At 40.6% G+C, this 23,870-nt stretch overlaps 1 protein-coding gene across 2 annotated transcripts; it reads right to left on the bottom strand.

Annotated features, from left to right (window-relative positions):
- Positions 1–912: 912 nt before the first annotated feature.
- LOC134499967 (coagulation factor X-like) lies at positions 913–23,623 on the bottom strand. 2 transcript variants are annotated; one of them, XM_063306913.1, is made up of 9 exons: positions 21,581–23,623; positions 20,837–20,960; positions 19,975–20,135; positions 18,501–18,525; positions 17,981–18,094; positions 12,354–12,488; positions 6,720–7,015; positions 5,657–5,774; positions 913–4,661 (listed from the first exon to the last, which is right to left on the bottom strand). In XM_063306913.1, exons 2-9 carry the CDS (start codon positions 20,910–20,912, stop codon positions 4,084–4,086), a joined length of 1,503 nt encoding a protein of 500 aa, XP_063162983.1. In that variant the 5' UTR covers positions 20,913–20,960; positions 21,581–23,623; the 3' UTR covers positions 913–4,083. The 2 variants fall into 2 exon arrangements, with proteins under 2 accessions (XP_063162983.1, XP_063162981.1); XM_063306911.1 differs by having other exon boundaries at positions 20,837–23,623.
- Between the last annotated feature and the right edge of the window lie 247 nt (positions 23,624–23,870).

The following is a 23,870-nucleotide window of genomic DNA, read 5'->3' as shown; positions in this document are numbered from 1 at the left end:
CATTATGTGACCAAAGTATTTCAGTTTGGCCTTTAATATCATTCCCTCAAGTGAGCAGTCTGGCTTAATTTCCTGGAGGATGGACTGGTTTGATCTTCTTGCAGTCCAAGGCGCACTCAGAATTTTCCTCCAACACCACAGTTCAAAAACATCTATCTTCCTTCTCTCAGCCTTCCTTATGGTCCAGCTCTCGCAGCCATATGTTACTACAGGGAACACCATTGCTTTAACTATGCGGACCTTTGTTGTCAGTGTGATGTCTCTGCTCTTAACTATTTTATCGAGGTTTGTCATTGCTCTTCTCCCAAGGATTAAGCGTCTTCTGATTTCCTGACTGCAGTCAGCATCTGCAGTAATCTTTGCACCTAGGAATACAAAGTCTTTCACTGCTTCTACATTTTCTCCCTCTATTTGCCAGTTATCAATCAAGCTGGTTGCCATAATCTTGGTTTTTTTGAGGTTTAGCTGCAAGCCAGCTTTTGCACTTCCTTCTTTCACCATCATAAGGCTCCTCAGTTCCTCTTCGCTTTCAGCCATCAAAGTGGTATCATCTGCATATCTGAGATTGTTAATGTTTCTTCCAGCGATTTTAACGCCAGCCTTGGATTCCTCAAGCCCAGCTTGTCGCATGATGTGTTCTGCGTACAAGTTGAATAGGTAGGGTGAGAGTATACAGCCCTGCCGTACTCCTTTCCCAATCTTAAACCAGTCCGTTGTTCCGTGGTCTGTTCTTACTGTTGCTACTTGGTCGTTATACAGATTCTTCTGGAGGCAGACAAGATGACTTGGTATCCCCATACCACTAAGAACTTGCCACAATTTGTTATGGTCCACACAGTCAAAGGCTTTAGAATAGTCAATAAAGCTCAAAGTTAGGCATCCATTTATAAGAACAATGAAGAGAACAGAGGGCAAAGGAATATGCTGTTTATTAAAAATGAATATGAACTTAAACACAACCTGTTTTAAGACGTAACAGCTAAGAATTACCACAGATATTAGTGATAAGGTAAAAGAAATACAATATATGCCATTTTTCTTTCTTTGAGTACACTAGGAGGGTGCTACACACAGAAAAATGGGAGGGAAAAGGTGGGAAGATAAAGATAATCCAAACATGGTGTCAGTTCTATACTGTAAAAAAGAATTTAGAGTTACAGGAGTACCAGAAAAAGGCATAGCCTACAGTAAAATTTAAGAGAAAATCTTAACTATTGAGAATGCAATCTTGATGGCAGAAAACGTCGGATATAAGTGCATACCAAATAAAAATACTAAATAGTCACACTTTTTTCTTTTTGGTGTCTTCAAGTCTGTTGTCTCTTGGCAACTGCCTAGATTAGTCCCTGCAGTTTCCTTGGCAAGGTTTTTCAAAAGCAGTTTGCCATTGCTTCCTTCCTGGGCCCACAGTCACCCAGCTGGCTTCATGCCTAAGACAGGACTAGAACTCACAGTGTCCCAGTTTCTAGTCTGGTGCCTTAATCACTACACAAAATTGGCTCTCTTCAGGCACACTAGCTACCTGCAATCGTTAAAGAATATGTGAGGAGGATTAGATGGCTTATGTTCTCCAAACTTTTCCACTTACAACCTCCACGTGGTAATTGGCAATTCATGAGCAATATATAGTTGTATTATAGCTGGATGGAACATGCTATTCAATGATTTGAGGGACCAGGGGCCCTGATTGAAAGTTCCTGGTTCCCCAGTCTATATCTAGATATATTCGCAATTGTCTTTAGTTTTGTAGATGCTGTTCTTTGGTTCAGTTGTAAAATGCCTAAAGGGTCTTTCCCCACTGCTAAAATGTCCTTGAAGATTGCAAGACCTTTATAGTTATTTTCAGTAGAGTACTTTCCTAACTTAGGCATCTAGGGAGCAGCTAGATTCTAACATGTGAGAGATAAATAGGGTTTTTCGAAATCAAAGGATGATGCAGACAGAAGATTTAAAAAAAAGGTGTCTTCTAGGAATTAAAAAAGAAACTGCTTTCTGCAGTCATTTTTAAATTCACAGTTCTAATAGTTAAAATGAACTCTGTTTTCATTCACAGGGTTTCATCTGTTCAGTTGTAATAATGCTCAAAAGCTTCAAAACGTAATCGGGGCTCACATGCCATGACTACGACTGATCCAATCCAGACTATATTTGGGAATATGACTTGAGGAATGTGAAACATTCCTTTCTTGAGATCTCTCCCCTCACCATTTGCTTAAATTAAGCAGAAGATTATGTTCTGTAGACCTATTTTCCATGTTGGAAGAGGAGCTTGTTCTTGTAGCTCAGGCACATGCAACAGATTGGCTTGAGGCTGCGCTGGGCTTTGTGGGGCATATTGGTGGCTGAATTCCAAAAGTGGAGGGGGGGAGAGGCATGGGCATCTGAGGGGAGCAAGTGGCAAAACCTGCCTGACAATGGTGTCATGCAAATGCCATGACTGGTGTGCATCAGATGCCAGAATGCAAGTCCATAATGGTGGCATTTGAATGATGTTGTCATGCACATGTCATTCTGGCATCATTTTGGTTTGCTGCTGGCACTACTGTTCTGACCTGTAGTTGCAAGATACAGTGCTGAAGTTTGGAATTCCTACGGCTCTGAGGCAGAAATGCATACCTTTAGCATACTGCTTCAAGAGTAATAATGTGAAGTAATATTTTATTCAAGTTTAATTAAGGTAATGGGGTAAAATCAAATTATTTGTCTAACCCTTTCTTTCACCTGGCCTTGCCCACTTTATAGAATGCAGTCTGCAGCACACCATTCAACGACTGAGTGCAGTTCTGTGCCAAAGGCTCAAATTCAGTATGTCTCTAAATGCTCACCAGAGAACAAGGGAGTGGGCTATAGCCATGGGCATCCCAGGGGGAAGAACAATACCCCCCCTTATGTATTTACATGTGACCTCTATGGGACAGGTTTCAAGAGCTTTGGCATTCCTGGAGGAGTTTGAAAGTGGTGGTTTTTTTTAAGGGAAACAAGTGTGATAAAAGCTGCAGAATATTTATAGACCTCTTTTCCATGTTTTGGGAACAAACCTGTCCACCAATCTGCGCTGCTGAATGATCATGTTCTGCCACCAAAATTTGCCAGCACAATCTGGGGGTGGAGATAAAGACCCCAAATAGGGCAGCGTGCTTACCTGAACACTGCCTGCAATTCTTACTTTCAAAAGCAATCATACCATTTTAATACATTTTTAAAAATTTGTTTGTTTAACTCAGTTTCACTGGCTGCTTTAGATCCCTTTTTGCTCCTTGGATTGTTCCAGTCACTGAGGTCATTATTTAGATGCATGGAAATGGATTGACGGAAACAGCTCCTGCATTCACCATTCTGAAAATATTACTGAGACAACTAACCAGGTCAATTAAAAATCTGCAGCTGCACAACTTGTGGCTTTTTTTTTTTTGGCCAGCACAAAAAAGCTATCTAAGATTAACAGTAACCAAGCATGGCAAGTTGTGCAGCTGCAGGTTTTTCATCTGGTTATTTTATATTTCAAACGTATTTTGTTAATCCAAGAGAATGGTTTAATTCAATAACCAAATTATGTATGTTTATATGAACTCAAGTTGAATGTTTAGCTCTTCCTTTTCCTAATAGACTACTGCACTCTGCAGGATCACACAACCACATAGCATTTGTGGAAGGGGGAGGTTTCAAGGGAGGATCAGGATGATGAAAGCAGAATTGTAGGATCACTCTGCAAGCCCCACCCCTTTCTTTACACAGATCCTGATCTCACTCACAGATATGAAAGAGGTGGAGCTTGTGGTGTGACACTGTGATGCTGTTTTTGTCAATGCCTGTGAAGTATTTTGTGAGGGTTGAAGAACCACCTCACAAAAGGAGATGCTGAGGCAGTGTTTCTACCTATCCAGTTGCTTATGCTTACATCTGGATCAGATGCTGAGGTACAGACTTCTAGAACAGTTCTGCTTCCACACAAAGAAAATGGCAACTTAACTGGTTACTGGAGCTAAGAGTAGCAAGGGGATACCAGCCTGCAATGTGATCTGGCTATTCAAGTTGGTAAATATTACCAAATGCACAAAAATTATATTTTATACAGATTGACTTTCACTGCAGGGTCTGCAAAAAGCCTCCAGAATGAGTTACACTTTCAATTACTTCCTTTATCCATGAAATATAATTGGATACTAGAGTATAAGCTCCGTATTTTCCCACTTCAGCACAACCTTCCCCCCAGCTGACAATGCCCAAGAGATACCAAGTATTGCGATAAGATACAGCAAAAGGTCCGCCACTGTCTCCTTTGCAGGCATCCTGCCCTTCTGCATCATAGCCTGCACAAAACATGTTGTCTGTAATGAGCTTCTTGGTCGACTGCTGACAGGTCTCCATGCTCACAATGGGCAACCTAACTTTCATGAGAAAGCGAGTTAACCTACCCTTAGCATGAGTTGCACCCCATCCGCTAACTGTTCCCTGGGCTACCTCTTCAATCAGCAAAGTAGCCAGGTTAGGGCGAGGAAGGCAGATAGGAAGCACATTCTGGCTAAAAACCACATCACTAGTCAGTTGGATCAAAGCAATGTCGTTGTTGTAGTTCACCGAGTTATACTGAGGATGTCTCCAGTAGTGCCGCACTCCCACTTTTTGCTCATCTCGTTCTCGCTGATGTTTGTCAAAGTCTCCTGAAAAGCAAATGAAGGTGTAAAAACAAACAAAAACCAAGCAGGCGCTGACGGTGGAAAACAAGGAAAATTGAATTAAGAAGAGCCTTAGATCCAACTAGAAATAGTCTCATTGAGTTATTGAAATATTGATTCAATAAATTAAAAATGTTTCTAAGGTATGCAGATTTTTTCTTAGGCATTTCAAAAACAAGGGAGCTTCTAGACGAAGTTGTTATTGTGCAACTGACCTGCCTCATTTACAGAACTCGGTGAGAAATTGAAAAGACATCCTCTTTCTCATTGTTCTCCCACTGGTGCTTCCAAGTTTTTTACTACTTAAAAAGAAAGGAAGAATAGCTATATACTACCATTTGACTAATAGCTCTAGGAGTTGTCCTAGAACAAGCCAGGTGGTTTCTCTGTAATAATAATAATAGTAATAATAATGTGTTAAATTTATACGGCACCCGACTCCCAGTGACTCTGGGCAGTTTACAATTGTTAAAACATTTAAAAACAAAGAACAAGACAAAAAAGACAAACACAGCAGAAGATAAAAGAACAACGATGGCAAAGAAAATAAACCCAGAGGGGAAGAGAAGAAAGAAAGAGGCATCAGTGGTCGTCTCCAAAGGCCTGGGCAAATCAAGTAATCTGCAATCAGGTACACTCCAAACTACACTTAGTCTGGTAAATAATCAGGGCAGAGAATCATTTTATAAAATTGGTTAAGCTATATCAGTATTTCTCCACCTCAGGAACTTTAATATGTGTGGACTTGCTGGCTGGGGAATTCTGGGAGTTGAAGTCTACACATCTTAAAGTTGTTGAGGCTGAGAAACACTGAGGTATGTTTGCTTATCTCTATGATTTCAAAGGCAAGAAATAGATTTATTTTTTAAAATAGAAATCTGATACCAGGACAGGAGAGTCCACTGCTTCTTCTAAATGCATTGTTGGCAAAAAACAAGCATTACAAGACTGTAATTGTGTTGTGTCTCTCTACAACTTACCCACTGTAACTTGATGTGGGATAACGGTATCGAGGCAGTGTGCTGCAGTAAGTACCCACTGACTACTGATCAAGCTGCCCCCACAAAAACCGTAACCTCTATTATTCTGAATCAGTACCTAGGAAGAAGAAGAATCATCAGTGATTCCCTAACCCAACTGCATATCTGTATGGATTTTCTACACTCTCATTTCAATTATTTAGTACTGAATCAGAAGCAGATGACTGTCATACACAAAAATGCAGTGATGTGAAGCAACACATTTCTTCATATGCCCACAACAGTACTGTAAGCCTCCTTATTCCACAATTTATACAATAGGACAGCATCCACAGTGAGTTGTCCTACCTTGGGAGGCAAAGGCATCGTTTAAGGGCAGGTCTTGACAATTACAGGTAGTCCTCGACTTATGACCAATCATTTAGCAACCATTTGAAGTTATGATGACACTGAAAAAGGTGACTTGCAACCAGTCCTCGCACTTACGACCATTGCAGCATCCCTGCGGTCACATGATCAAAATTCAGCAAGCAGAGTCAATGGGGGAAGCTGGATTTACTTAACGACCGGGGCAAAAAAGGTCATAAAATCAGGTGTGACTCACTTAGCAATGGAAGTTCCAGTCCCAATTGTGATCGTAAGTCGAAGACTACCTGTGTTTAGAGGTCCTGTTTACAATGTGCTTGTTGAAAGGAGAGGTTCATGACCTGAGGCTCCAGGGCTGCACACAACTCTCCACAGCCTGAAATAGGCCCAGGTTTCTGCAAAAGATGCTGCTAAATGTTTTGAATGTGATAAGGAGATAATTATGAACTACACTGGGAGTAATATAATTTGCATTTCCTTTCATTTGATTTCAGGTTAATTAAATTTAATTTTTCTGACTTCTGTGTTCTATCTCTGCTTTTTGGAATTCATCTTCTAACGTGCCACTCAGAAGTACACTTCAGCCTTCGACTGAAAAAGATTGCACACTCCTGGTTCATAAAGGAGCTTGGCCCTGCAATTCTAACAATGTTAAATGAGGCCATTTTATCAAAGCCTTCAAGTTCAATAGTATTACCTGCCAAGGACATGCTCCCGGGTGGCAGAAAGACCCTCCAATTATTCTGGAATCTTCTTCATCTGTGTAGTTGATATTTTGCCATCTGTGTAAATCCTCTTCTGTGAAATTTTCCTTTAGGTTTTCCATGTCATATTCTTCAGTTTCTCCTGTGAAGTTCAACAGTCCTGAGGAAGCCCAACTTAATGTCCGATTCCAATTGGTCACGTTCTCCTGAGCATTCATTTCACTTTGTTTGGTTCTTCCTTCCTCATAGGAACGTGTGGATCGCTTAACCAGCCCACAGGGAAAGCGATCTAAAACCAGGGAAATTAAACCTCTGAGTGTAAGGAAGGTTATTTATATTTTCAGTAGCTTAAACATTAGTAGATAGAAAGCTAATGAAGACAGCACTAAGCCTCATGCTTAGGACTCTGCAGCACTTCAGATTTGAAGGGAAAAGATGAAAATGCAGCCCCTCATCTGCAAATCCTTAAACCAGAAATGTATTTCCCACTAGTTGCATGATCCTGGAAAAAGATTCAGCTGCTTTAGGGAGCTGCAGACAGTTCATATGAAAAAGTAATGATCTATTTATTCTTAAATTTTTTAATAGTTACTTTCAATATCTTAGATGTTATCTTCTTTACTGAATCATTGAAAAAAATGTGTAAAAAGAGTAATGAACTTTTATTTCTTTGTTTATATCCTAAATTTTTATCCTTTTTTTTAACACACTCAAGGTGGGGAAAAATTCAATTAAAATTTAAAGGTAAATTAATGTAGTTACAATAAAAAATGAATAATTCAATAAAATTTCTAAAAGCATATATTTAAAAACTATGAACTCCTTAGAGTTTGTGAACACCCAACAGTGATGTCACCTGGATAGCAATTGGCAACAATACTAGTTAGCCAAAGGCCTGGATGACTAGATAGTCTTAAGCTGGTGCTAGAAGCTTACAAGCCCTGGTTCAACTGTAATTAAATAAGGAGTTCAAGAACTAGATGATATGTATCAAGAATGGTTGCTTTCAAGTCACCACAAAACAAATCACTGGCATAAGTGGCACCTCAAGGAAGTATCCCCTGTCAGAGTCAAGCCTGCCTCTGACTCAGAAAGCGAAACCTTGTGAGTCCGAGGAGGAATTGGAAATTTACCAGGCTGAAAACGGGAAAATGAAACTCCAAGAGGACCCAGCAGCGCGGGAAGAGTGCAAGGTGCTGATTGGCCAGGATTCAGGGGAGGATTCGAATCCTCCAATCAGTGTGCGCCAATGACAGGCAGAAAAGCGCGTGAAGAAGAAGGCAGCCTGATTGGCTGCAGAAGGCGCGTGAAGTATTGGGATAAAAGGCAGATGCACAAAGAGCAAGCTGCTGGAGACAACTGATCCTCCAAGCTTCCAGCATCCACGGAAGAGTCCTTACCTGCATCAGAGACAGTCTCTGTTGCCGAAGAGGAACCAACGCCTTTGCTCTGCCCTGAAGAGGACTTGAATCCCGCTTCTGCTGCCATTGAGGATCCATTGCTCACTGAGACCAGCAGTCTCAGCCTTGCTTCCAGCCTTGAAACTCTGTGATCTTCCAAGCAGCTTCTTCGTGCCTTGAAACTCTAGCACCTCCGTGTGTCCTCGGTTCCGTCCAACCGTGCTTTGTGTGCTCAGCTGTGTTTAGGTACTTCACACCTACCTTTTTCGGGATCTGTGGTCCAGCCTAGTCCGGGGCTTCCAGCTGAGTCCAGTCTTGTTCCGAGTTCCCAGCCTTGTTCCAAGTCTCCAGTCCAGAGAATACAGCCTAGCTGGGGCTTCCAGCCAGCTCCAACCTTGTTCCGAGTTTCCAGTCTTGTTCCAAGTCTCCAGTCCAGAGAACCCAGCCCAGTCCAGGGCTTCCAGCTGAGTCTAGCCTTGCTCCAAGTTTCCAGCCTTGCTCCAAGTGTCTAGTTCAGAAAATTCCGCCCAGTCCAGAGCTCCCAGCCAAGTCCAGTCTTGCTCAGAGTTCCCAGCCTTTCTCCAAGTCTTCAGTCCAGAGAACCCAGCCTAGTCCAGGGTATCCAGCCGAGCCTAACCTTGTTCCGAGTTCCAGTCTTGATCTTAACCTCTGACCTAGTCCAGAGTTTCCAGTCAAGTCCAGCCTTGTTTCCAGTTTGTAGCCTTGCTTCAAGACTCCAGTCACCAGCCCCAGTTTGAGACCTGCATTTTCAGCTGTAGCAGCATTTCGCAATCCGGTCTCCTCCAGCATCTCAGTTCCAGTTAGAAGTCCTGTTCTGCTGCCTTGTTGTGGCCCAGTTGGGCTTGTTGAACTCAAGTCTTCATATATGAAGGACTTATTTATTGTAAATAGTTATTTAATAAAGACTATTTTTGATATTATTCTGCCTGGTTGCATAGTCTGAACAGGACATCCCCATTAGAACTTTGATGACGGCATCATACTTATTAGGGTGGTCACTGATTAGTATCCAGATCCTAAGTCATACAGGGCAATGTATGTCATAACAATTATCTTGAAATTTGACTTGATAGGAAATTTGTAACTAGTGCCTCTCCTTCAGAATAGATGTAGCATGTCTTTGCCTTTCTATGGCAATCTAGATGTGGAATTTTGTACTAGCTGCAGCTTCCAGACCAACCTCAAGACTTCCCCCACATGTAGTGCATTGCATAACGCATGGTTCAGCCTATCTAGGAACAACCAGAACTAATGAATAAATATTCTGAAAAGTTTGAAAAGGCATTCTTTGCCATTGAGTTGGAAGGGTATTTTGGATAAACAGGAGCCAAGGGCTAGCTGAACCACATAGAATTCATGTCTGAATGGAATGTAACCTCTTTGTATAGGCCCAGGCTGTGTCCAAGGATACTTTTATTTATTCAGCACAAGAAGCCTTTTATAGAAGAAAAACAGCAGATAGAAATGGCTAACATATTAATACAAAACGATGGAGAATTTAAGATGAAGTCAAGAGAACAGCTGACTGCAGAAGGACATAGTTTTCAATGGTTTTCATAGGCTCAGTTAAAAGAAGGGTTTAATATGGACAAAAAGATAATTGGAATTGAAAAACTCAAAATGGAATTTGAAATTGAACTATGTACAAACAATGAACATGTAATAGCAAAAATGTATAAACTTTTCCTAGGATTTGAAACAGAAGAACAGGTTAAAGACTGCATGACAAAATGAGCTATTAATTTTGGATATAATATATAGATGGACACTTGGGAGATAATGTGGGTAACTGGTATTAAATTTACACTGTGCCATAACTTAAGAGAAAACTTTTATAAAACAACGTGTCATTGATATACAGTATGACACCAGAGAAATTATCAGAAATATACAAAGGTATTTCAAACCAGTGTTGGAGATGTGAAAAACATGAGGGGACATTTTATCATGCATGGTGGACTTGTGAGAAAGCTAAGAAATTTTGATACAAATTCATTGATGATGCAAAGGATTTTAAAAATAAATATTGTGAAGAAACTGGAAGTTTTTAATTGGAACTTATGGATAATGAATTAGAAAAGACTCATGGCAGATTGATTTTGTATATGGTAACTGCAGCAAGATTATTGTACACTCAACAATAGAAGAATAATGAAATTCCTACAGTGGAGGAATGGATTGTGAAAATGTCAGAATTTGCTGAGATGGCAAAGCTGATTGGTCAGAGAAAAAACAACAAAAACTTTTCTAAAAGACTGGAAAACTTATATGGACATTTTGCTGAAAGAAGAAAAAGGTGATATGATGATTTGTGGGTCTGGTCTGAGAAGTAAAAAAGATGTGGACTAAGTGAGGAGGTGAAGGGATTTGTATAACATCTAAAAGGGAGGGAAGATTGTAAGACTGTTATCTGTTGAAGAGAAGGTTGGAAGTCATTATATTTCATAACTTTAGTTTCTTTTCTTTCTTTTTTCTTTCTTTAGATTTGTCTTTTACTTCGTGTAAAATTCTCAATATAAATAAATAAATAAATAAATAAGGAAGTAAACTCTTTGCAGTCTTCCCTAGGAAATAACCTTTTCTAGTGGTCATGATGAATACCAAGCTTAATTAACTATATGATGAATACTTAGTCTAAATATATACAGTCCATCTGAACACATGGGTGAATGGAAATACAACGGCTTGCTATGGTGGACTAAAACAATGATCTGCCAAACACTAGGAGAAGATCAAAGTATGACTGATGGATAAAAGTACCAAAAGCCAGCTAGGACATGAACTTCCACTAATTGCTAGACATCTCCATTAATTGTCTTCTTAACTGTAACAATGTTCCATGACAAGATGGATGAAAAACAGCTGATCAGAGCCCAACATTTTTAGGTTATAAAACAGGAAATGAAAAAGAGTTTTTCCCAACCAATGTAAGCAGGGAGGTTACTTAAATCCATAATTAGATAGTTACCAGAAGTTGACTTGTGGCTCCTTGATTCCATAAAGATTTCCTAATGTAGAAAAGATAGCAAGAGAAGTAGCAGGCAAAAGGCAACTGTTAAGATTACAAGTTATAGAACAGAACAGCTTTTATATATATATATATATACACACATACACACATACACACATGTATATATGTGTGTGTGTATATATATAAAAAAGCTGGAATCAAGGAGCCACAAGTCAGCTTCTGGTAACTATCTAATTATGGATTTAAGTAACCTCCCTGCTTACATTGGTTGCGAAAAATGTGTGATCAGCCTTGGGTACCTCTAATTATTTGTGCTGAATTGAGAAATGTGCTAATGGACAACTAGCTTTGAATAGCTTTGAATCAATAAGCCTATGCAGTTGTTGTACTGTGTGTGGTGATTGTGCCTACTTGAAACAAAGATCCTGCGATGGAAGATAAAACAATGGGAGATTAAAAAAAAGGGATATAAAAGGTTCTTTATGTTTTACCATCTCAGGGTGGAGGACACATTCACCTCCATTGATAGAAACAGGGTTAGGATTATCCTAGGTTATGCATCTGCTTCTTCAGCAAGAGTGCAGTCCCATCCAATGCAGGCAACATCCATACATTCCAAACAAGGGAAATTCCAATCCATAATGCTTCATCACTGTCAGGATATAGCCTCAGACAACAGCTGGTTTGAATATACCTCCCAACATCTTCCTAGCATCTTCCTGCTGCTGCCTCTAATCTTTCTGCCAGCCAACTGCTCTGATCTCCCAGTGTTTTTTTCTTGCTGAATTTCCATCTTCAACTGTATATTTTACAACAATCATGAAAATTGTATATTTCATTCAATTTAGCGTAGTATGACAAAAGATGAGCGTAACTTAGAATAAAAATGAACAACCAGTTCATGTGAACTGGCCCAAACTGGCTAAAAAACACCCATATATAAACTTAAGTGGGTAGTCCTGAGCCGCCACTGCTTACTTACTTTCAGCAGTGCATGGGCAAAATGAATTATCTAAAGCACTCACAGAGTGCTATTCTACACATAAGGAGAAAATTTGATCAAATTTCATCCAACCCCATAGTCTGCACATCCAAAGAAGCCAATCTGTTGTTCTTCATGCTAGCTGGCTGGAAATTCTGGAACCATAACACTAACCCATTTAGAGACTGAAAAGGTCTGCTGGAAAATTTAGATTCTAAACCCACCCTTTTAAGCTAGTAAGATGAGTCATTACCTGAGGGCGTGCAACTCTTCCCATCCTCATTTAGCTTATATCCTATTGCACAGGAGCAGATCACACGAAATGAATGTTCAGTATCTTGGCAATATTGCCAACACCCGCCATTTTTGTACCAGCATTCGAACTTCTCTGCATTGGAGAGAGGGGTGGGGGGTTCCTTGAGTCATTACTACATACTCTGTCCAACAGACAATATCTGTATAATAATAACCATTGCAAGCTATCAGTGGTGGCAACACAAATCACAATTCATTTTAAAAATTATTAGAGGGACCTTCTTCAAGTTATACTTGTGCCTTTGTGTGTGCCTTTGAATCAGTCCATGCAGTTTTCTTGGCAACATTTTTTGGCAGTGGTTTGCCATTGCTGTCTTCCTAGGAATGAGAGGGAGTGACTGGCCCAACATCATCCAGCTGGCTTCATACCTAAGGCAGGGCTAGAACTCACATCTCCTGGTTTTTACCCAAGTGCCTTTAACCACTAGACCAAACGGGCTCTCCAGGTTCTACTGGATCACCTATGGCCTATTTAGTGTTATGACTTATTCCCTAAGGAGAAAAATTGGAATCTCACACCTTCTCCCCCAGAACCCCTTTGATCCCAGCTTCCCCACCTGCCTTGTCATAGCACCTTGGTTGCTACCTCCTCCTTTCCATGCCTCTACCTGATGTCTTCTCCAATCCCAGCATGTGAGAGAGAGGACGCCCACAGGCTAGCCATCTTACTAGCAAGCAATAGGGGAAAATGTAAATATAAAAAAGAAATACATTCTATAGCACCAACTTCTGACCTGTAATATGTAGCTAGGGAATTCAGCCTGTCCTCCTTTGTGGGGAGATAGATTAATCACATAATAAATAAATAGAACAAGTCTTATTTTTTAAAAAAAGAATGTTATCATTCCTTTTTAACTTAAAAAGTTATGTGCAATACAGTTAATGATGTAGTAAATAAATATATTGGGCTGCTTAAATCAAGAGAGCACCTTAAAAGAACCTTCAGCAGAAAAATAATGAAGTAAAGATAAGACTTTATCAGCCAGCAAAAGTTGGCTTGAAACTCAACATTAAAAAAACTAAGATCATGGCATCTGGCCCCATCACTTCCTGGCAAATAGAAGGGGAAGAAATGGAAGCAATGACAGATTTTATTTTCTTGGGCTCCAAGATCACCTCAGATGGTGACTGCAGCCATGAAATTAAAAGATGTTTGCTCCTTGGGAGGAAAGCTATGGCAAACCTAGACAGCATCTTAAAAAGCAGAGACATCGCCTTGCCAACAAAGGTCCGTATAATCAAAGCTATGGTTTTCCCCGTAGTGATGTATGGCTGTGAGAGTTGGACCATAAGGATGGCTGAGCACTGAAGAATTGATGCTTTTGAACTGTGGTGCTGGAGAAGAATCTTAAGAGCCCCTTGGACTGCAAGGATGTCAAATCAGGCAATTCTACAGGAAATCAACCCTGACTGTTCATTGAAAGGACAGATACTGAAGCTGAAACTCAAATACTTTGGCCACCTAATGCAGAGAGAACACTCACTGGAAAAGACCCTGATGCTGGGAAAGACTGAAGGCAAAAGGAGAAGGGGATGGCAGAGGATGAGATGGTTAGATGGCATCACCGATGCAATGAACATGAATTTGAGTAAACTCTGGGAGACAGTGGAGGACAGGAAGGCCTGGCATGCTATTGTCCATGGGGTCAGAAGAATCAGACACGACTTAACGACTGAACAATAACAAAAAAGATAAGACTTTGAAAACACACAAGGACTGAGCTTGTACAGAGACAATGAATATCAGAGGCAATACTTTGGACTTAAACCCACAGCACAAGAAATTAAACTCAGTGCAGCTCTTAACAAATTTTTCCTATTCCTTTCAAGCAGCATTTCTCAACCTTGGCAAGTTTAAGAATTCTGGGAGCTGAAGTCCACCTATCTTAAAGCTGCCAAGGTTGAGAAACGCTGCTTTAGAGAATAGACAATTCTTGGAACAGTTCTTCCTCTGCCAATCTGTTACTTAGAAACTCCTCCTTCCTGCAAATTTCCACTGTAACCCACGGTTGGAGGAGATTCTTATCTCTCTCTTTTGCCCCATCTTGGCACACCCCCTCTTGCTTGTCTCCCTTCCGCCAGAGAACCACATGTGCAAAATAACAAAAAACATTTCCACCTGGAGAGGGAGAGGACTGTGGGGATCTCTGTTTTGCTGTGTGCTAAAGTAAGCATCTCTGCCCAGGAAGACCCTGCTTGAGACAAGGGGATGTCCTATACTGTATATTCTTTCTCTGGGAAGCAACTGTGAATCCTGTGAATGCTAAGTGGCATTATAAGAGCATATCTTTGAAGAAGAGTCCAATATTATCCAGGTTCAAATAAACACAAAGTGATCCATTTGGGGCTGCCCTTCTGGTGGATGTAGTTGTGTACAGAAAAAACTCTGCAGTAAATCACATCCAACATATGGGGTGCAGGAAAAAAAACACACACCTTGCCTTTACTTTTCCATGGATTATTTCCTAATCTCCTTGTCCTCAGAAGTTTATGCATAGGTGTTCCTGATTCCTTGACATTTTCTTGGATGAGTGTTTGTGACTTTGTATCATCCTTATACAGTACTTGTCAGATTATATATCCTTTAGTGGTATATCCAATACCACCAAAGGAGAAAACAAGTCCTGAAGAGCGAGCTTAATGGGAAGAACAAGATCTACACCATCAACATGTATGCCCTGCCAGTCATCAGATACCTTGCCAGTATAGTGAACTGGCCAAGGGAGGACATGGAGGCTGCTGATGTGAAGACCTGGAAGCTCCTCACAGGAGGAGGCTTCCACCCCAAGTCTAATACCCAGAGACTGTACACCAGGCAGAAAGAGGGAGGGAGGGGTCTGGTGAGTGTCCAAGCCACTGTCCTGGATGAGACCCAGAGCATCCAGGAGTACATCAGTAAGATGGCACCTAAAGATGAGCTGTTGAGAGAATGCCTGAGGCAGCAACAGACATGGAAGGAAGATCAAGCAGAGGAAGTGCCATGGCAAGACAAGACCCTGCATGGGATGTACCATTGACAGATAGCTGACGTGGCTGACCTTGGGAAATCCTACCAGTGGCTGGGAAGGGCTAGACTAAAAGACAGCACTGACGCACTGACCATAGCAGCACAAGAACAGGCACTAAGCACCAGATCCATAGAAGAAGGGGTCTACCACACTAGACAGAACCCAAGGTACAGACTGTGCAGAGAGTCCAACACATAGTGGCAGGGTGTAAGATGCAGGCAGGAAAAGCATACACTGAATGACACAACCAAGTATCTGGCATTGTATACAGGAACATCTGCACAGTGTATGGGCTAGACCCTCCCAAGTCCAGATGGGAGATTCTACAGAAGATTGTGGAGAATGACAGGGCTAAGATCCTGTGGGACTTCTAGATTCAGACAGACAGACAGGTACTGGCCAATCAGCCAGACATCATGGTAGTAGACAAAGACCAGAAGACAGCAGTGGTGATAGATGTAGAGGTGCCAAGTGACAGTAACATCAGGAAGAAGGAGTATGAGAAACTGGAGAAATACCAGGACCTGAAGTAGGAACTAGAGAGGATGTGGAAAGTGAAGGACAAAGTGGTCCCAGTGGTGGTTGGAGCACTTGGGCTGTGACTCCCAAGCTGGGAGAGTGGATCCAACAGATCTCAGGAACAACATCAGAGCTCTCTGTCCAGAAGAGTGCAGTGTTAGAAACAGCTAAGGTACTGCGCAGAACCTTCAGACTCCCAGGCCTCTGGTAGAGGACCCGAGGCTGAGGAAGACACATACCACCCATAGGGGTGAGAAGGGATTTTAGATAGATAGATAGATAGATAGATAGATAGATAGATAGATAGATAGATAGATCCATCCATCCATCCATCCATCCATCCATCCATCCATCCATCCATCCATCCATCCATCCATCCATCCACCCATCCATCCATCCATTTAATCATGTCCAATTCTCTGAGACTGCCTGGACAAGTCCCTGCAGTTTTCTTGGCAAGGTTTTTCAGAAGTGGTTTGCCATTGCCTCTTCATAGGGCTGAGAGAGAGTGACTGGCCCAAGGTCACCCACCTGGGTTTGTGCCTAAGGCAGGACTAGAACTCACAGTCTCCCCATTTCTAACCCAGTGCCTTAACCAGTACACTAAACTGGCTCTCTAAATAATTATACTGTAGTTCACATAATGAAGAAAAACTTTGGTAATATTACCCATCTTCTTCACCATGACAAGTAGTCTGCCAAGCTATGATGACCAGCATGTGAGATAGGCTTGAGGTTTCCTCCCAATTTTGAAAGGGAAGAAATGTTCACTGCCTTCTTCCCCTGACTCAGCATCTGCTTTGCTCTCTCTTGCTGGATGCCACAGAAAGTCCAAAGAGGTTACTATGATGGCTCTGAGGGTTTATTTCTACCCTGGATGGCAGTTGGAGCTTCAAACAGTCAGCACAGATGGAGACAATCCTCCTGCCTCCCCCAATCCTATTCTGAATAATGAAACCCTCTCTCCAACCACAAAAAAATGAAATCCAGTGAAATCTATGATTCTCTGGATGCAAGGACTGCAAACTTGGTCTCTTTGAGTGTTTCAGCTTTTTTCTCTCTCTCTTTCAGCCACTTCAAACAATTCTCAAGAGAGGGTGGGTTATACATTCTAGTTAATTACAAAAAAGACTTTGGCAATCTCTGTTTGCATGGAGAATGAAAACAGATATCATGATATCATTCACAATTTGGAAATGGAAAGGGGAAAGAGCACTAGTTGTTATGATGGTTGAGTTAAACTTTAGCACAAGTTTGGAAGAAAAATGAATATGGATAGATTAGTCATAGCTGTGATGCTTCTCTACAGGACAAACCCTAGAACCTCACTCTAAATAAAATCCTCCATCATTAACCTGAGAACTCAGTTAAGCTTGGCATTACATAAAGTTCACCCTAATGCCAATAGAATTTTGAATGCCAAGAGTTACATGTAAACAAAATTGCACCATGGGATCATTCTACAATTAGCACTATGCTTAAATCACATCCTAGAGCAAACCATAAAGTAACATTCACCAGAGATCTAACTCTAAATACTGTACACCCAAAGGCCAATAGGAATATATATACCTAAATGTTACTGGTTCTAAAATGGAGGAAGCTACTGGGGGGGAACAGAAGTTTGTCACCAACATTGACCAGAACTTTTGCTCTGCCAGGATGATATTGATTGATTATGGGGTGGCTCCTTTCTTTGTAGAGCTTTCAAAAGTCAGGGTGGGACCTCTGAAATTGGTCCTTTTTCCTGATAACACATGCTGCATCTTAAGTTTGAAGCAAAAGTCTGTTTAGGATCAATTTGACAAATCTGGAACCAGGCTATCATTTTGGTTCTCTGATCCCAACTAGATGGCTGCTTTTCCTGACACATGACCTCCAAGCTACCACTTTATTCCCTTCACCAGTATGGCTTTTGGCCAGCAAGGTCTTGCCAGGTTAGGAAAACTGCCATGAAAGGTAGTATATTGCTACAACAACCAAGATAACAAAAACTATCTGAATATGAGCTGGTAGGCTAATGTTATTCCCCACTCACCCGTTTCACACTGATTTCCTCCATACCTCGGGGGACAAGTACAGGAATATGTATAGTGTTTGACCTTGCATATTCCACCATTTTTACATCCATTTTCTTTACAGGGGTTGGAATCTGTTTGGAAAAAGAGAGGTTGATGATACAAATCAAAGCCAGATAAGTATTTACAGTGATTTCTTATTTATTAAAACATTTTCTAACCCACTTCAATTTCCAATAACACACTATACAATCTAAAATATTAAAATTGTAAATAACAACAAAAAATAATGTCAATAAAATAAGGTATGAAAATAAATATATAGGCAATGGGGGAAGTGTGTAACAGTTTGTTATATAACATGTATAACAGTTCATTAACACAATTCCATCAGGTACACAAAATTTTTATCAGAACAAAAACATCTTCAGTAGGAAAGTCAAGATTTATGGGGCCAAAGTTAGCACAGGTGTTTGTAGGCCTTAAATTTTAATGAACAATATTTGTGCAGAGTACACAGAAAATGAGCAAAATTTCTACCTTTGTAATTGAACCAAAACTCCATCTGCAAAATAATTAAAAAATAAAAATAGATGTGACTAGGCCAAAACACTCTTACAGATTAACTTGAACAATTCAATGTAAGTATTTAATTAAGACATGTATGATTGAAAATTAAGCTGGTTCTGTAGAAGAGTTCTGGACAGAAGGTGAATCTGGCTTGCTGGGTGATTTGGGTAGATTATAAGGATTCCCAGCATAAATATACATATTTTATTATACATATACAAATATATATGGTACCCACTTTTGTATTATTCTACTCTCCACACACATACACAAACAAGAATATAAAGACCTTAAAAGCTATAAAAGACCTGGTTTTTTTTTAAGGTTGAAAGATCTCTTGTCAACTATATTAAGGAAAGGGCCCATGGTAATTCCACCAGCAGTTTGCTCCAAAGTAAGGCTCTGCACAATTTATTAATGCTGTTAAATGTGTTTGTATCAGCAGGAGGTGTCTGGTTGAAACGATTCACCTTCTGCCTCAATTATGTCACTGAAACTAAAAAGCGAGTGTAATCAAGCATGACAAGATTAGTCTGAGCACTATTCAGATTTGGCATTCAAGGCAAATTGCTAAGTGCAGAATTTTTTCTTAGATAAAGCCTTCTATTAAAAAAAACACTTATATATAGCTTCCACAACCTTGAAGCTAACCCAGATTGGTGTGGGTTATTATACTCCATTGTGTTAATGCTTTGTTTTATCATTTCCTCCTTACATAGCACAGCTGACCTGTTCAGAGCGGATTTGGGCTATAGGAAAAAAAGGTCAAAATTCCCACACCTCTTTAGTGCGACATCCTGTAAGACCTATAGGAGGTGGAGGACAAATGATAGGAAACCATGATTTCAGCTGGAGAGGTACTGTATGTATATAGCTCCATTTTAGGTATGTGAGGATTTTTTTGCTGACTCTTTGAAGAAATAGAAATATTTATTCTAGCCACTGAAATCCAGAAGATTGCTGGCTCTTGTATGCTTAATTAATTATTATATTTATTGATTTTAATGCAGTACCAAATTATTGTTAATTTTAAATGTTTTAACAATAAGTACACTGAAATCTGAGAGCCTGTTTGGTGTAGTGGTTAAGGCACCAGGCCGGAAACTGGGAGACAGTGCATTTTAGTCCCACTTTAGGCATGAAGCCAGCTGAGTGGCCTTGGGCCAGTCACTCTCTCTCAACCCTAGGAAGCAGGCAATGGCAAACCATTTCTGAAAAAATCTTGCCAAGAAAACTGCAGGGATTTGTCCAGGCAGTCACCAGGAGTCAACATTGACTCAAAGGCATAAACAACAACAAGAACAAAACAAATAAAAACAAAACAATGATCTCTATGAATGTGACTATTTTGAGGAACCAGCAATATCTATGGGATACTTGGATAGGTGCATTCCTTTCACAGTTGCAAGAACTAGTTGGATGTGCCTCCAATTCCATTGCTCACCGTTTTCTCCTGCGACTTGAAAATCTCTTTTGCCTCCTCAAATGAACACTGTTCCTCTCTGCATTCTCTCTCCAAATTTCCTGGGCGAATCTCCTCCAAGAAGGTGTTAGCACGTTTCTGAACCCTCAGAACCTGGTTTGCCTCCTCTTTTTTCATAAATACTGCAGATGAAGAGTAAGATATCACTATGAATCCAGTTTCTTCAATTCAGAGTGAATATTTATATTCCCATTGAACACACCTGGATCTACAGAATTCTATAGGGCTAAATTGGGTGAAGGAGACATTTGGTCATTTCCCCTGTGCTTAATATGAAAAAAAAATGATCCATAAAAGAAATATATTTAAGAACATGTGACTGAGTTTCATCTCCAAAATTCATCTCAGAGCAACACTTACAAAGTTAAAATGGATAGCATTGTTCCTGAACTAACAATCAGAAACATATGGGATTAAACATTAACTATGGTTGTTAATAGGGACGCGGTGGCGCTGTGGGTTAAACCGCTGAGCTGCTGAGCTTGCCGATTGGAAGGTTGGCGGTTCGAATCTGCGTGACAGGGTGAGCTCTCGTTGCTAGTCCCAGCTCCTGCCAACCTAGCAGTTCGAAAACATGCAAATGTGAGTAGATTAATAGGTACCGCTTCGGCGGGCAGGTAACGGCGTTCCATGTAGTCATGCTGGCCACATGACCACGGAAGTGCCTACGGACAAACGCCGGCTCTTCGGCTTTGAAACGGAGATGAGCACCGCCCCCTAGAGTCGGACACGACTGGACTTAATGTCAAGGGAAACCTTTACCTTTACTATGGTTGTTAATATGTGGTTCATATTGTGATTACTGGAAATGAATAATAAGTACCTGATAACGAATGTGAAAAGTTGATGAAGCAGCAGATTAATAAAATCAAGGCTGGCCCCAAGGAAGTACTAGCCATTGTATATCCAAAGTGAATAGCAGAATATACTGATTTGTAGACAGTCACCTACACATAGGAAACAAGACTAAACAAGGTATTCCTAGAGCACCTGAGATGAGAAAGAGAGAACTAGAGAATAAGGATTATTTGTATGTGAAAAACAAAGATGGGGAATAGGAGAGAAGGATACAAACCTAGGAATAAAGGGAATAGGAAGCCAAATTTATTTTGTGACCATTAATATATTTGGATATCTTCAAAAACCAGAAATTAAATATACTGGAATAATAACTCAAGTATTCTGCTCTTAGAGCAAAATTAGCATGTTGAGGAAGATAGAAATGTCTCTTCCTATCAGTGATCTGATGTACTAGCAATGGCTATATACAATGTGTACGAGTGAGGAAACATCCGAAGAAAAGTAGTGCAAGCAGGCAGGGGCCACTTCCTTTTAATCTCCTGTTAAACTGAAGTCTGTAGGAGGCAATCTATGGGAACAGCTTGTATTTCGTTTTTTCTGACAGCAGTTGATTACGCTCATTTCATCAAATAACTATTGACATCCAACAACAGAAACTTTGTCTCACAGGAAACAAGAAAGAAATAAACAGGAAAAAAACAGACAGTCCTAAAGGAAACAGTCCCCCATTTGGTTGTAGCAAATTAGAAATGTTGTGCTCTCTTACCTGATTAGGAAGGACAAAGTGCTATTTAGATCAGCTACCAAAGAAAGCTATTGAGAATTATGTGCTGATGATTAAACTACTGCAAATATTGACATGGAAGTTTGGGCCTCAGGATGCTATGCCAGGAAACCACTGCAGCTCCAAAATTTTAAAGTTAAACAGATTCTAAAAATGTTATTCCTTACCCATGGCCTCTTCTTTTATAACCTTCACATTTTTATGGAATTTTGGGGGGGAATGCTTTGCCTATCTTTTATTTATCACTACACAACTGACTTTTTGGAAGACATTGGAACTTTCCCACAAAACCTTCTGTACCTCTGCTTTCAGACAGAAAGAATGTTTTTGGGAAGTCTGTGCTTTTATCTCACTGAGCTATAGTTATTTATTTTGATAATATTCTGCTTTTAGCACATGCCAATACCTTGAATTAAAAGTCCGCTTCAAGAAGTTTAATAGCTGGAAGATAATTCATATCCATATCTATATCAATATGTGTATTTGCATGTATCAGAGCTTTGGGGGAGGGGAACTACCCAAGTCACAAACATGGAAAGGACTCCATCTAAAATATTTGAAATAAGATAGATTAATAATTTTTACTCCTAAAACATGTACGTAAAATATAATCTTCCCAAATATTCAAATATTATAAGTTCACTTGGTCACTGACATCAAAAGAACAAAACAAGATGGAAAATTACTTTGAAATAGGAACTGATTAAAAGTGAAGCATGGGCTTATATGGGAACATGGATCTGAATCCTAAAATGGCCCTGAGCAAGACAATCCGCCACATGAGGAGCTACTTGTGATAGCAGTAGTGCCCCACATGCCTTTAAGGTGATTAGATTACAAATACAAAGCTTTAACATGTGGTCATCTGCCTGAGGGGCGTCCTTCTAGGAAACGGATTTTTATGTATAGCCTTATATCCATGGAGGGCAACTTACAGCTCAGGAACAGGGAAAGAGAATAGATGGCAGAATATGGAGGGTAGATATGTATGATCTTGTGAATACATGAATACATGAAACTAATAGGGTAACAGTTCTAAATTAATACTGTAGGAGTTATTCCACACAGCCATGGGCTTCACCCCCACTAATTCTCTGCAGTACTTATGTGAACTGCATGAGCATCTCCTCACTTCTTATTTTTTGCAAAGCAGATCCAAACTCAACAACTACACAAGGGAGTGGCAAAGTCTTCTCAGAACACCCAAAATGGGGAAACTGTGGCAAAACATTATGATGACTTGATGTCAGAAGGGAAGGGGAAATACAAAGGAACTGGGGGGACTGGATGAGATGGAAGCTTCTGCTCTCCCCCAGCACCCACTCTGCAGCTCCAGAGACAGGGGTGACTACAGGGGCTTATGCAGTGGATGGAAATATCAGCAGATGTTGATTTAGCCATTAACATTAACTATATCTGTTTCATACAGTGAAGAGTGAATAGAAACTGATGATCAGTCATTATACAAGCGCAACAACCATTCAATCATTACTTCTAAACACATATGGATTCTTTGATACTGATACAGACCCAGTGCACAGTCTGAGGGTCCTCCTGGACTCATAACACCTGCTGCAGGAGTAGGTGGCTGTCATGGCTAGGAGGGCCTTTGCATAGCTTCATGTTGTGTGCCAGTTGTGCCCATTCCTAGATTGGGGGGCCCTGTTCACAGTCACTCATGCTCTAGTCACCTCCAGACTGGACTACTGTAATGCATTCTACATGGGGCTGCCCTTGAAGAGTATCTAGAAGCTTCAACTGGTGCAGAATGCAGCGGTACGGGCAGTTAAATGTGCTTCCAAAACAGCACATGTCATACTTCTGCTTGGTGAGTTGCCACTTTGCTTCCAGGTCCAATTCAAGGTGCTGGTTTTAAACTTTAAAGCCCTGTATGACCTGGGGCTGGGTTATCTGAGGGACTGCCTCTTTCCAGTTACATCTGCCCATCCTATTAGTTCTGGCAGAGAACGTGTGCCTCAGATCCCATCTGTGAGGGACTTACACTTGGCAGGTCCCAGGAGGTGGGCCTTCTCTGCCATGGCACCCACGTTATGGAACATTTTGTCCCCAAAGTCAGGTTAGCTCCATCATTTTTAATGTTCCAGAAGTCCCTCAAGACCTGGCAACATCATCAGGCCTGGGGGTCCCAGGGGAATGGTGACATTTTAAGATGTCTCCATCATTGTGCTTAATATCTACTGTCTCCTGTGCCTGGTGATTTATATTTTTTATAATGACTGTTTTATACAGTATGTTTAATATAATGATTTTT

Source organism: Candoia aspera, chromosome 6 (genome assembly GCF_035149785.1).
Source record: "Candoia aspera isolate rCanAsp1 chromosome 6, rCanAsp1.hap2, whole genome shotgun sequence".
NCBI classification, from domain to species: Eukaryota; Metazoa; Chordata; class Lepidosauria; order Squamata; family Boidae; genus Candoia; species Candoia aspera.
This window is presented reverse-complemented; position numbering and strand designations above follow the sequence as displayed.